General features: G+C 51.8%; 1 protein-coding gene across 2 annotated transcripts; it reads left to right on the forward strand.

The window, feature by feature from the left end:
* Window positions 1-530: 530 nt before the first annotated feature.
* RASGRP4 (RAS guanyl releasing protein 4) lies at window positions 531-11546 on the forward strand. Of its 2 annotated transcripts, XM_043994341.1 has the most exons (18): window positions 531-669; window positions 2908-2973; window positions 3926-4107; window positions 5190-5295; window positions 5376-5438; window positions 5842-5973; window positions 6098-6248; window positions 7012-7185; window positions 7887-8003; window positions 8515-8790; window positions 9088-9168; window positions 9257-9361; window positions 9460-9578; window positions 9764-9908; window positions 10761-10797; window positions 10887-11000; window positions 11158-11281; window positions 11380-11546. In XM_043994341.1, exons 1-17 carry the CDS (start codon window positions 647-649, stop codon window positions 11259-11261), a joined length of 1995 nt encoding a protein of 664 aa, XP_043850276.1. In that variant the 5' UTR covers window positions 531-646; the 3' UTR covers window positions 11262-11281; window positions 11380-11546. The 2 variants fall into 2 exon arrangements, with proteins under 2 accessions (XP_043850276.1, XP_043850277.1); XM_043994342.1 differs by lacking the exon at window positions 2908-2973.
* Window positions 11547-11550: the final 4 nt, after the last annotated feature.

An 11550-nucleotide genomic window follows, 5' to 3' on the forward strand; every position in this document is an offset into this window, starting at 1 on the left:
GGCAAGGAGGGGGTGTTTCCAACTTCCCTCGAGGTCCAGGCCCACTTCAGCTTCTCTGCTTTCCTCTAGCCTCATAGGGAACCTGGTATGGCCACACAGATCCTGGAGGGGGAGGGGGACAACATCTGCTTTCTCCTCGGGCACAGCTGGATTCACTATAGAGAGGGTGGGAAGAACATCTGTAAGAAGCAGGTGGCAAAGTGGATGTTTCAGCCAGATTGAGACAGAGTCAGGGGGAAAGGGCCTGACCATAAAAAGAGAATCAGAGACAGAGATAATGGAGTTTGTGACAGAGGAGGAACAAAAGAGGCAAAGATAGTGAGAGATAAGATAGATAGCAAGAGAAAGAGAGGGACAGAAATGCCCAGCCAGACCAGGAGAGACCCAGGCGGAGCTAGAGGGACAGTGGAAGAACCTCAGAAGATCCCCCTCCCCCAGGCTACCCAGGGCTGTCTCTTCCTCTCTCTCTCTCTCTCTCTGACAGCCAGTGGGGGAAGGGGGTCAGTTCCTCTTTCACTGGGAGGAAAAAAGCCCAGGCTCCAGTAGCTGTGAGGGGGCCCGGAGGGGGAGGGGCCCAGAGACACCCAACCCAGCCTGGGCTATCAAGGAGCCTAGACCTCCTCCCCCTCCCTCCCCAGGGGGCAACATGAACCGGAAAGAAAGCAAGAGGTGAGGGGATCCCCTGGCCCCTGCCCCTCCTTCCTTACTGACTCCCTTCCTCCTCCTCTCCAGGCCCCTCCCATTCTCTCTATATCTGTCTCTTATTGGGGGTGGGGGGATTATGGGGAGGGCGGATGGGAGGGAAGTGATCTAGCCAAGAATAAGTAGAGAACTGGGATACCTACAAGTTTAGGGTCTCATGTCCTTAATGGAGGGATGAGGAGGAAAGAGGAAGAAGATAGGGTTAAATTGGATGCTTAAACTGGTATCTCCTAGTTCTGACATTCTCTCCTCTAAGGTCCCTTCCAGCACTAAGATCCTATGATCTAAGGAAATATAGCTCTGATATTCTCTCCCAGTTCTTACATTCTCTACTCTACGGTCATATTAGCCCTGACATTCTCTCATCTAAGGTTTTTTTCTAGCTCTGCCATTGTGTTCTAAGACCACTCCCAGATCTGACATTCTATGCTTTATCTTCTAAGAAGTATTCCAGTCTCCCCTTAGGGAAGAAGGAGCTCTTCAAGCCATTATTCTGGGGGAAAGTCAATCCAAAGTGGGGTGGGAGGGAGGGACAAGAGACCTGTGTCCCCTTAAGACTCTTTTTCTAGGCTGCAGGCTGGGGTGTAGTATGTGTGGGTTGTCGCACTGTGATCTTGGGCAAATCCTTTTCTGGGCTTGTTTTCTCCTCTATCAAAATAAAATGAATGCCTGAAATGATCACTAAGGTACCAGCTAATGCCAAAAAGATAAATGTCAAAGAATCTGTGTAGTCTTGTGTAGGAGAGTCCCTTCACATGTAACAATGTAACTGTGTAACTGCTTCTTTCTCTCTGCAACTGTAATTAACATTGTAACTGTGTCTATACACACACACACACACACACACACACACGTCTCTGTTTGTAACTGTGTATAACATTGTAATTCTGTGACTCCAGTGTTAACATTGTGTCTGTATAACATGGAAACTCTTTGTAACTGTCTCCACTTAGAATTTTGTGTCTCTATCACTATGTCTATGACTAATGAAAACATCCCTAGACTTGGAAAAAAAGATTCAAGCCACTTAACGTTTCCTTAAGCTAGCTTATCACATCATCTCTTGGGGCCTCAGTTTCCCTATCTGTAAAATGAGGAATTGTAGACCTAGAAAGAACATTAAACATTACTTAGTCCAACCACCTTGTTTTATAGATGAGGAAACTGAAGTCCTGAGAAGTTGAGGTTAGCTCAGTGTCACCCAGGTGGTAGTGAATCTGGGATTCAAACACAGATCTCACTTCAAACCTGTAGCTCTTTCTACTTAATCATTCTGGTTGATTTGTTTGAAGAGGTGGGGGCTTAAGGGTGTACATTACTTCATATATGGCCAGACATAGTTGTTTTATGATTTAGTTTGGCTGAATTGCTTCTTCTCCCTTTCTTACCTTTGCCACAAGGGAAGGTTCTCTGGGGAGAGGAATGAAGGTGATAAAGAAGCAAAAGCTATGTGTCCCTCATCTATTTATCTCTCCATCTATCTCTATTTCCCCATCTATCCCTCATCTATTTATCTCTCTCCATCTATCTCTATTTCTCTATCTCTCCATCTCTCCTCATCTATTTCTCTCTCTTCATCTATCTTTCTTTATCTCTCTCCATCTGTTTCTCATCTATTTCTTTCTCCATCTCTATTTATCTTTCTATCTCTCCATCGATCTCTCTGTTTCTCTCTATCTGCATTTCTATCTCTGTCTCTAAAGAGGTTAGACTTAATAAGCTCTAAAGCAGCTTCAAACTCTAGGTCCTTTGATTAAAATCCTCCTCATACCAGCTATGTGAACTTATAGAAGTCACATAACTTCTCTAGACCTCAGTTTCCTTTCCTGTAACATGAGGATATTTGTACTTTCCACCTTCCAGAATTATTGTGGAGGAAGCACTTTATGACCCTGATGTCATTTTAGAAATGAGTTATTATTATCACTCTGTGTCATTTGTATCCATCTGTCTTTGTTGGTATGTTTCTCTCTCTCTGCCTGTTCCCCCCGCCCCAACACACACACATCCAAGAATGCCCCAAAATAGTCTCCTCTACTCCTGGAAAACCACCGTATCCCAAGGGGTAGGGCAAGAGAGGAGTCTAGCATACCTGGGTCCCTCGGGCTCCCCCCAAGGCTGGAAACTCCAGGTGGCTCTTGGGACCTCAGGGAGTGTGACGCACAGGACTCGGGCTGGCTAGGTCTCCCGACCCCTTTTTACCAGGGCTCTGTTCTCCTCTGAGGGAGATGGGCCAGGACCAGGGACAGGGAAAGACCTGCCTGGCAGCAGGTAAGAGATGGGCATCAAGGAGGGAAGGGGGGGGTGAATTTCAGAAGAAGGAAAGGACTTAAGTACTTCCCCTTCTGCTCGGGGAAGTAGGGAAACCAGCTAGGGGAAGGAGCTGAGGCTCTGGGCCACTCCCAGATGCCTTCACACCCTAGGACTTGGGGTGGGGGGAGGAGGAGCTGTGAGCTGACTGGAGGCCTCAGAAGCTTTCCCTAACCTGGGTTCATGTGTAAAAGAAAACAAGTATTTCCTCTTCTTCTGCCTCTGACTTTCCTTTGCTCCTAGAGACCCAGATTCCTTGTGCCTTATGATCTCCCCTTGCTGGGTCTCGGTTCCCTCATTTATAAAAGGCCAGATTTGGTTACCTTGTCCCAGCTTTAAAGTTCTGTGATCACTCTCCAGAACTCTCTCTTTTCTCATTACTTTCTGTGTTTCTCCCTGCCCTCCTCCTTCTCTATTTTTCTCTCCTTTCCAGTAGGCTCTGTCTCTCTTTCTCTGTCTCCCCCTCCATGTTGGGTCTCATAAGCTCCCCTCATCCCTGGGTTTCTCCCTCCCCATTCCGCATTCCCCAGAGGCTCCTCTGTTCCATGCTGGAAGGTTTATTTTTAACTTTTCCTTGAAGCTATCTCAGCGAGGGACCCAGTCCAGCTCAGGGGAGCCTGGAGTCAGTGACTGAGTACTCCCTCAGGCCCATTGCCCACAGCTGGCAGTCCAGATGTCTGGGATCCTGCTAAAGGGGAGATACCTGGCCCTCCCTCCATGTCTTACCCTGAGGACTCTATTCACAATAGTTGGGGGGGGGCATCCTGGGTTAAGAGTTGATAATGTGTGTGGTGGGGTGCAATCTTGAGGGTCTGCCTGGAACAGCAGGGACCTGTGTGAAATGGAGGCAGGAGCTGAGCCTGGAGTGATGGAGACAGAAGGAGGTGCTGTAATTCTGGGGTTCTGTCGGCAGGAAGGGTCATTTGGAATGCTTGGCAACTGTACCTGGCCGGGGGAGGGCCCGCCAGGGCCGGAGGCACATGACTTGCCCCAGCCCCCGGGAGATCAACAAGGTCATGGCCTCCATGACGCTGGGACCCCTCAGCAGAGGCTGCAGTCTGGATGAATTACTGGAGAAATGCATCCATTCCTTTGGTGAGCACTCACTGCTGCACTACAAACATCCCTTCCCCCTACCTGTCCTCTAACCAGGCCACTAGATGGCACCACAGAGCATGGGCCTGGAATCAGGAAGACCTTTGGCCAAATATGACCTCAAACACAGTGTGTGTGTGTGTGTGTGTGTGAGTGAGAGAGACAGAGACACAGAGAGAGAGAGAGAGAGAGAGAGAGAGAGAGAGAGAGAGAGAGAGAGAGAGAGAGAGACACACACACACACACACACCCTGGGCAAGTCACTTAACCTCAGGATCAAGTGAGATAATAATTGTGAAGTGCTTAGTACAGTGCCTGGCACATAGTAAATGCTCATTAGCTGCTGCTGCTACTACCGCTACTACAACTACTACTAGTACTAGTACTACTACCACCACCACCACTATTACCACTACTACTACTACCACCACAGATACTATTACACCACTACTACCACCACCACCACTACTATTATAACAACTACTACTACTACCACCACCACCATTATTATAACTACTACTACTACCACCACCACCATTATTATAACTACTACTACTACTACCACTGCCACTACTATTATAACAACTACTACTACCACCAGCACCACTACTATTATAACAACTACTACTACCACCACTGCCACTACTATTATAACAACTACTACTACCACCAGCACCACTACTATTATAACAACTACTACTACTACCACCGCCACTACTATTATAACAACTACTACTACCACCACCACTACTATTATAACAACTACTACTACTACCACCGCCACTACTACTGCACTATCACCCCCCCCTTGCCTGTCAATCACTAACTGCACAACTCCTAGTCCTCTGATCCCTGTCCCTCTGATGACTGAAAGGGTGGGCTGATGGACAGGACCTTGCATTCAAAGTCCAAAAACCTGCATTCCAGTCCTAACTCTCGGAGTGGCTAATGGCAAGTCTAGCCCAGTGTGGACCTTAGTTTCCCCAGTCAGACAATGAGGGCTGGGATTTGGCAATGACCTTGAAGTGTGGTGCCCTCCTGTTTGGTGACTCCCCCAACCCTGTTCCTCTTGCTCCTGACAGACACAGCTGGCGGACTATGCCGAGGGGACCACATGCTCAATATGACCTTGACCATGCATAGCTGGGTGCTGCCCTCAGCTGACCTTGCCCGCCGCCTGCTCAGCATATATCCTTCAGGGGAGTGTGAAGGGAGGGGTGTGTGGGGAGGGGTGGGGGCTCCTCTGGGAAGAGCCTTAACACATCTACGTACCAGGAGGCCAAAGGAGACCGACAGGAGCAGAGGCGGCTGCAGATCTGTAACCTAGTCAGGTGAGGCCCCCTTCTTTCCTGTGGCCTGGCCCTCAGAGCAGACTGTGGCTGCTGGTTATATCCCCAATCCCAGATAACCCCCGAGACGTACATTTGCACAGTCTGTTCCACTAGGCACAGCCCTCATCTTCCTCCAAGAGACATCCTAAAGGACTAAGCAGCAGCTGTTAGAGACACTCCCCCTCCCCAAAGAGATAGCCGCCCTCCAGATTCTCCAGCTGTAAGCCACTGGCCCTTCCTTACCTTCCTCACTTGTCAAATAAATGTGAAGAGTCTAAATGATCCTCCTGTGGGAAATCCCACAACCCACATTGCCCACCCTCAGAAATGCCCTCTGCTTCCCTCCCAGACGTCACACAGATTTGACCCCCTAGCTCCCCACTGCCCTTACCCTCTCCCTCAGGTATTGGATGGGCCAGTACCCTGAGGCCCTGCACCTGGAACCCCACCTTGATGAAATCATCAGCAGCTTCTGGGACTTGGTGGAGCAGGAGGGCAATGCAGCCCAGAGATGCTTAGGGACCCCCACCTGGAGGTGAGGGATTTATCATTATCTATTCTCTCCTGATATCGACAGTATTTCTTCCCCCTCTTTCCCCCCTGTTATCGCTTCCTTATGTCCCTTCTTTCTGAATCATCTACCCCTCTTGCCTCCTCAGCCTGAGTCTCCCTGAGGGACCCCTCCCCCCACCCAATAGCCCAGGGCTGGGGAAGAAACGCAAGGTTTCCCTCATCTTTGACCACCTGCAGACAGGGGAGCTGGCAGAACATCTCACAGACCTAGAGTTCAGGGCTTTCCGGGCCATCACGGTAAGGTCCTATGGATGGATGAGTGTCAGAGGGTGGGAGAAAAGGAGGGCCCCCTGGCCTGCTCACATGGACCTTGAGAATGCCTAGTAGAGAGAGAGGGATCCAGAAGTCAGAGTTGGAGGCCCTGGAAGCTTGTATTCTGAAACAGAGCTTTGAGGGGCAAAGAATTAGCTAGTGGTCAGGGCTGGGGACAAGAAACAAGGACATCCACAGACCTGGGTGGGCCCCGGTACTCAACCCCTAAGGAAGAAGGAGGGGCAGAGACAGAGGGGAGTGGGTTTAGCAGACTTCTAGAGGGCAAGAACTCTGCCCCTTTGTATTCAAAGCCTCATTCCTTGATGAATAAATGTTGGATGAAGGAATGACCTGGATGCTTGAGGCCTAAGACTTGGCTGTGAGGGAGGTAGAGACTTGGGGTGGAGGCCAACTGATTAGGTCCTGAGCTGGGCCTTTCAGGGGAGAACATGTGGGAGCTGGGTGCTTTGCCTCCCAGGAGTGAGGGGGTGGTAAGAGGGTCAGGAATTTGGTGCAGAAGTGGTAGACCCTAACCCTAGGTGCAAGCTTGGGTCTGAGACCTAGCTGGGAGGAGAAATTGGGAGTTCCAGTGGTGAGGGCTGGAGTTCACATATAGCTATGGCGGTCCCTGGTAGGGTTGGGGCTGGGAAGAGGGGTGGTAGTTCTGATGCTTATGTCCTGAGACAGGAGCAGCTCCGTGCATGTGGCCTGTGCTCAAGATATTCCTAAGCATCTCTCCTGTCCGTAGCCTCAGGACCTTCGGGGCTATGTACTCCATGGCTCAGTAAGAGGCTGCCCAGCCCTGGAGGGCTCTGTGGGACTTACCAACAGCGTGTCCAGATGGGTACAGGTCATGGTCCTGAGCAGACCCAGCCCATCTCAGAGAGGCCAGGTGCTTGACAAGTTCATCCACGTGGCCCAGGTGAGCCACCCTGCAGTGGCTGTTTCTGTCATTCAAAGCAGCAGCATCCCGCGCTGCATTCCAGGCCCTGGCTCCATCCCCTTGAGTCTTCTGGCCAAGAGCCAGGTGTTGGGGCATCCCTCAGATGCCTGGGTACAAGTGCTTTTGGCTTCCTGTTGCCTCCACCCCCTCCTAACCTTATGACAAGTGCTCAGAGAATTGCTGATTTGAAGCTGGGTTTGGGGGTGGGGATGTCAGAGGCCAACTAATCCAATCACCTCATTTGTAAGACGAGGAAACTGAGGCCAAGACAGATGAAGTCCCATGGGTGACTCGGTCACACAAGTGACACAGCAGCAGTTAGATTATGAACTCAGGTTTGGTTTTGTTGTTCAGTCACATCCCCGTGGACATCACCTATGGGCTTTTCTTGGCAAGGATGCTGGAGTGGCTTGCCATCTCCTTCTCCAGCATATGCCCATTTAACAGATGAGGAACTGAGGCAAATATGGGTTATGTGACTTGCCCAGGGTTACACAGCTGAAGCCAGATTCACTTCTTTCCAAATCAAATACACTTTCCACTGTACCAGAGGGGCAGGATGGACTAGCCTCCCCACAAGCACTGCCCGGCTCCCCGGTCCTGTTTATGTATGCGGCTCTGATCCTCCCCACCCTCCAGTTAGTGCCCATAGACGGGAAGCCTCCATTTTTTTGTTTTAGAGGCTGCGGCAGCTACAGAATTTTAACACCCTCATGGCAGTGACTGGTGGCCTATGCCACAGCGCCATCTCCCGGCTCAAAGACTCCCATGCGCATCTGAGTCCCGACAGCACCAAGGTGAGCCTGTCACACCTGCCCTGGAATAGCCTCTCAGCTCCCCCCTTCTCTTCCTGAGACCTTACGAACTCCCCCATCTGTCCCTTTGAGAGCCTGGGGGAGGTTCCCCTCTCCATTCCTTTTTATTTCTCAACTGTTTCCAATTCACTGACAAGACAGAAATTGTAGAGATAGTGACCCTAAACCCAACAAAATTGGTGGTTATAACTGGTGATTCGATGTAATATCTGAAAGAATGTGAAAGTCAAGAGAAGTACTAGGTGGCGCAGTAGATAGAGCACTGGTCCTGGATTCAGGAGGACCTGAGTTCAAATCCAGACTCAGACACTTTACACACTTACTAGCTGTGTGACCCTGGGCAAGTCACTTAACCCCCACTACCTCTCAAAAAAAAAAAAAAAAGGATGTGGGTGGGCTCTGAGGGTCCTTCCTGGGTCCTCAGGGACACAGGATAGGATCTGGTCAGCTCTGACCTCCCTTGTGTCCTGGGCTTCCTCCTCCAATGCTTCAGACGCTGCTGGAGTTGACAGAACTCCTCAGTTCCCACAACAACTATGCTCTCTACCGCCGGGCCTGGGCTGGCTGTTCAGACTTCCGCCTGCCCATTGTGGGTGTCCACCTGAAGGATCTCATCTCGCTGCATCAGGCGATGCCCGACCGCCTGCCAGACGGGCAGCTGCATGTGGCCAAGCTTAACAGCCTCTACCTTCGGCTGCAGGAGCTCCGGTCTCTCCAGGACCAGAGCCCGCCTGGCAGTGCCAGCCAGGACCTGCTGCATCTGCTCACGGTGCAGGAGGGGTGGGGGACAGAACTGAGGGCTTGCTGCATCCCTTTCCTCTGCCTCAGTTTCCCTACTAGTAAAAAAAAAAAAAAGGAGGCTGGGGAACCTGGCCCTTAACTTCCATGCAAAAGGTCCTGTCAGCATTAGCACAAGAAAACAGTATGTTAAAAAAAGGGGTGAGGGAGGCTACTGCGGGAGGCATGGTGGGCAGAGTAGGGCGGGGGGAGGCAGGGTCGGGGACCTTCCGGGCTTGGTTATGGGCATATGGGCACAGTCTGTGATGCCCTGTCTTCTCTCCCTCAGCTGTCCCTGGATCTCTTCTATACAGAAGATGAGATTTATGAACTGTCCTATGCCCGGGAGCCCCGATGCCCCAAGACTCTGGTGAGAATTGGCCTTGCCCCCCCACCCTCCCCCAAACCCTCAGGCCTTGCCTTCCAGGGCTCATGTCTCCCCCTGTCCCTCTCTGCAGCCCCCCTCCCCCTTCAAAGCACCACTTGTAGTAGAGTGGGCAGCTGGAGTAGCCCCCAAGCCTGACAGGATCACCCTGAGCCGCCACGTGGAACAGCTGGTGGAGGTGAGGGGAGGCCTGGGCACGTATTGGGCTGGGGAGGGAGGGAGGTGGCAATGGTGACGTGGAATCAGGTCGATAGCCTGGGTCCCTTCTTCCCACAGTCAGTTTTCAAGAACTATGACCTGGACGGCCGGGGCACCATCTCTCACGAAGACTTTGAACGTCTATCCAGCAGTTTTCCCTTTGCCTGCCACGGTCTCCATCCACCCCCTCGACAGGGGTGAGGTGCACAGACCGGGGTCCCTGAAAGGGGGTGGGAAAAAACAATGGCAGTCCCAGGTCCTTGGGAGGGCCCTCGCTCAGTGTGAGGGAGGCTAAACCTTGGGGTCCAGAGGGGAGGGGGAGGAGGCAGAAGCCCCAGTTCTTTGAGGCAGACTATTTTGTTTCCTACCTTGACTTGCCCAGTGATGGTCCCTTCAGCCGGGAGGAACTCACAGCTTACCTGCTTCGGGCCAGTTCCATCTGTGCCAAGCTGGGCCTGTCCTTTCTACACCCCTTCCATGAGGTCACGTTCAAGAAACCCACGTTCTGTGGCAGCTGCAGTGGTTTTGTAAGCATCTCTCCCCTTCCTTCCCTTGTGCCTCAACTGTTCCATTCCCCTGCCCCAGTTCTCCAGGAGGTTGAAGGTGCTCAGTCCCCTCCACTCACCAGCCTCTGGGGCCCCCAAGGATCCAGCCCTCGTCTCCACCAGTCTCCTTTCCCTGGCTTCCAACCCTAATTACTAACTTGCTTGACAAGTTCCTCATTCCAGGCTTGTTTCCCCATGTGGAAAATGAGTGGGTTTGACCAGATGCTCTTTAAGGACGCCACAGGTCTGGGGCTCAAGTTGCCCTGCCCCATATCCCCTCTGAGTACCCTGGTGTCCAGCCTCCCCCTTAACAACTGGGCACCTGCCTTACTACTCTCCCTGCCTAAAAGAGCCAGAATAAATCTATATAATGGCTAAAATCTTTTAATTAGTCTTGCAGCCAGAAAGATGAATTAAAAGCCTGCCTCTAATCCATGTTGGCTGAATGACTTTGGGCAAGTCACTCATCTGTCAGTGTTCTAAGGCAATAAGACACCCCGGAGGGTGTCCCACCTGCCTTGGGAGAGGATGAAATCACCAGGCCAGTTCTTATCCCTTAAAAATGCATAAGGCTGGGGCAGCTAGGTGGCACAGTGGATAAAGCACCAGCCCTGGATTCAGGAGGACCTGAGTCAGATACTCAGATATTATTAGCTGTGAGACCCTGGGGAAGTCACTTAACCCTCATTGCCCCACAAAAAAATAAATAAATAAAAAGCATAAGGCTGGGGACAAGAGGCAGATAATCCCAAGCCAGGGATAGGGTTGTGGTTTGGTTTTGTTTTTTAACTCATGGCCAAGGTAAGCCCACCCCCATATTTGCTTTCTCCTCAGCTCTGGGGAGTCACCAAGCAGGGATACCGCTGCCGGGGTGAGTGACTGGGGTAGGATGAGGGGAGGAGGGAAGGTTCTGGGGCCCTCCCCTCGATGAGCAGCCTTCCTCCTGACCCCCCTCCCCAGACTGCGGGCTCTGCTGTCATCGACACTGCAAGGACAGAGTAGAGGTTGAGTGCAAGAAGAAGGTGGGAGCCGGCACCCCTGGGCTTTCTCCACCCCATGAGGTCCCCACAACAGGTGAGGCCCCCTTTGAAGGGATCCTGGCTCCTAGTGCATGGGCCTTGGGGCTGGGTGGGAGGAACTAGACCCTTTCATCCTGGGAAGGCAACGAGGGACTAGATAGAGAACTGAGGTGGGGAGGGGAAATCACAAGACCCCATTTCCCCCTTTTCAGGTTCTCCATACCCATCACCTCCTGGGATCGAAAAGGGAACCCACCTCTGTCACGCTTGGACCCAAACTGAGCCTCCCCTGGATGAGTCTGCCCCTGTGCCGTAGGAAACACAACTGGTAACAAGGTAGGGGAGAAAGGGGGATGGACAGACCGGGAGATCCCAATCAATCCTGGGCCATGGGCAGAGTGCCCCTACCCTCAGGGCCTTCTATCTACCCACAGGACCACAAGCTGCCAGTGCTGGAGAATTCGAATGCAGAGCTCGATGGTGATGACTCAAAGCTGAAGCCAGTGACTTTGGAGACACCTACTCCCTAAACCCCAGCGCCTAAATCCAAAACCTCACCCCCCCCCCAATCCTGCTCCAGCCACAGGCAAAAACAGGAGATGCAA

This window comes from Dromiciops gliroides, chromosome 3 (genome assembly GCF_019393635.1).
Source record: "Dromiciops gliroides isolate mDroGli1 chromosome 3, mDroGli1.pri, whole genome shotgun sequence".
NCBI classification, from domain to species: domain Eukaryota; kingdom Metazoa; phylum Chordata; class Mammalia; order Microbiotheria; family Microbiotheriidae; genus Dromiciops; species Dromiciops gliroides.

Coding starts and splice junctions, on each gene's coding strand:
- RASGRP4 (XM_043994341.1), top strand. CDS start 647: ATGAACCGGAAAGAAAGCAAGAG. Junction 2,974..3,925: donor AAAGACCTGCCTGGCAGCAG/GTAAGAGATGGG, acceptor TTCTGTCGGCAG/GAAGGGTCATTTGGAATGCT. Junction 9,909..10,760: donor GTGGCAGCTGCAGTGGTTTT/GTAAGCATCTCT, acceptor CTTTCTCCTCAG/CTCTGGGGAGTCACCAAGCA.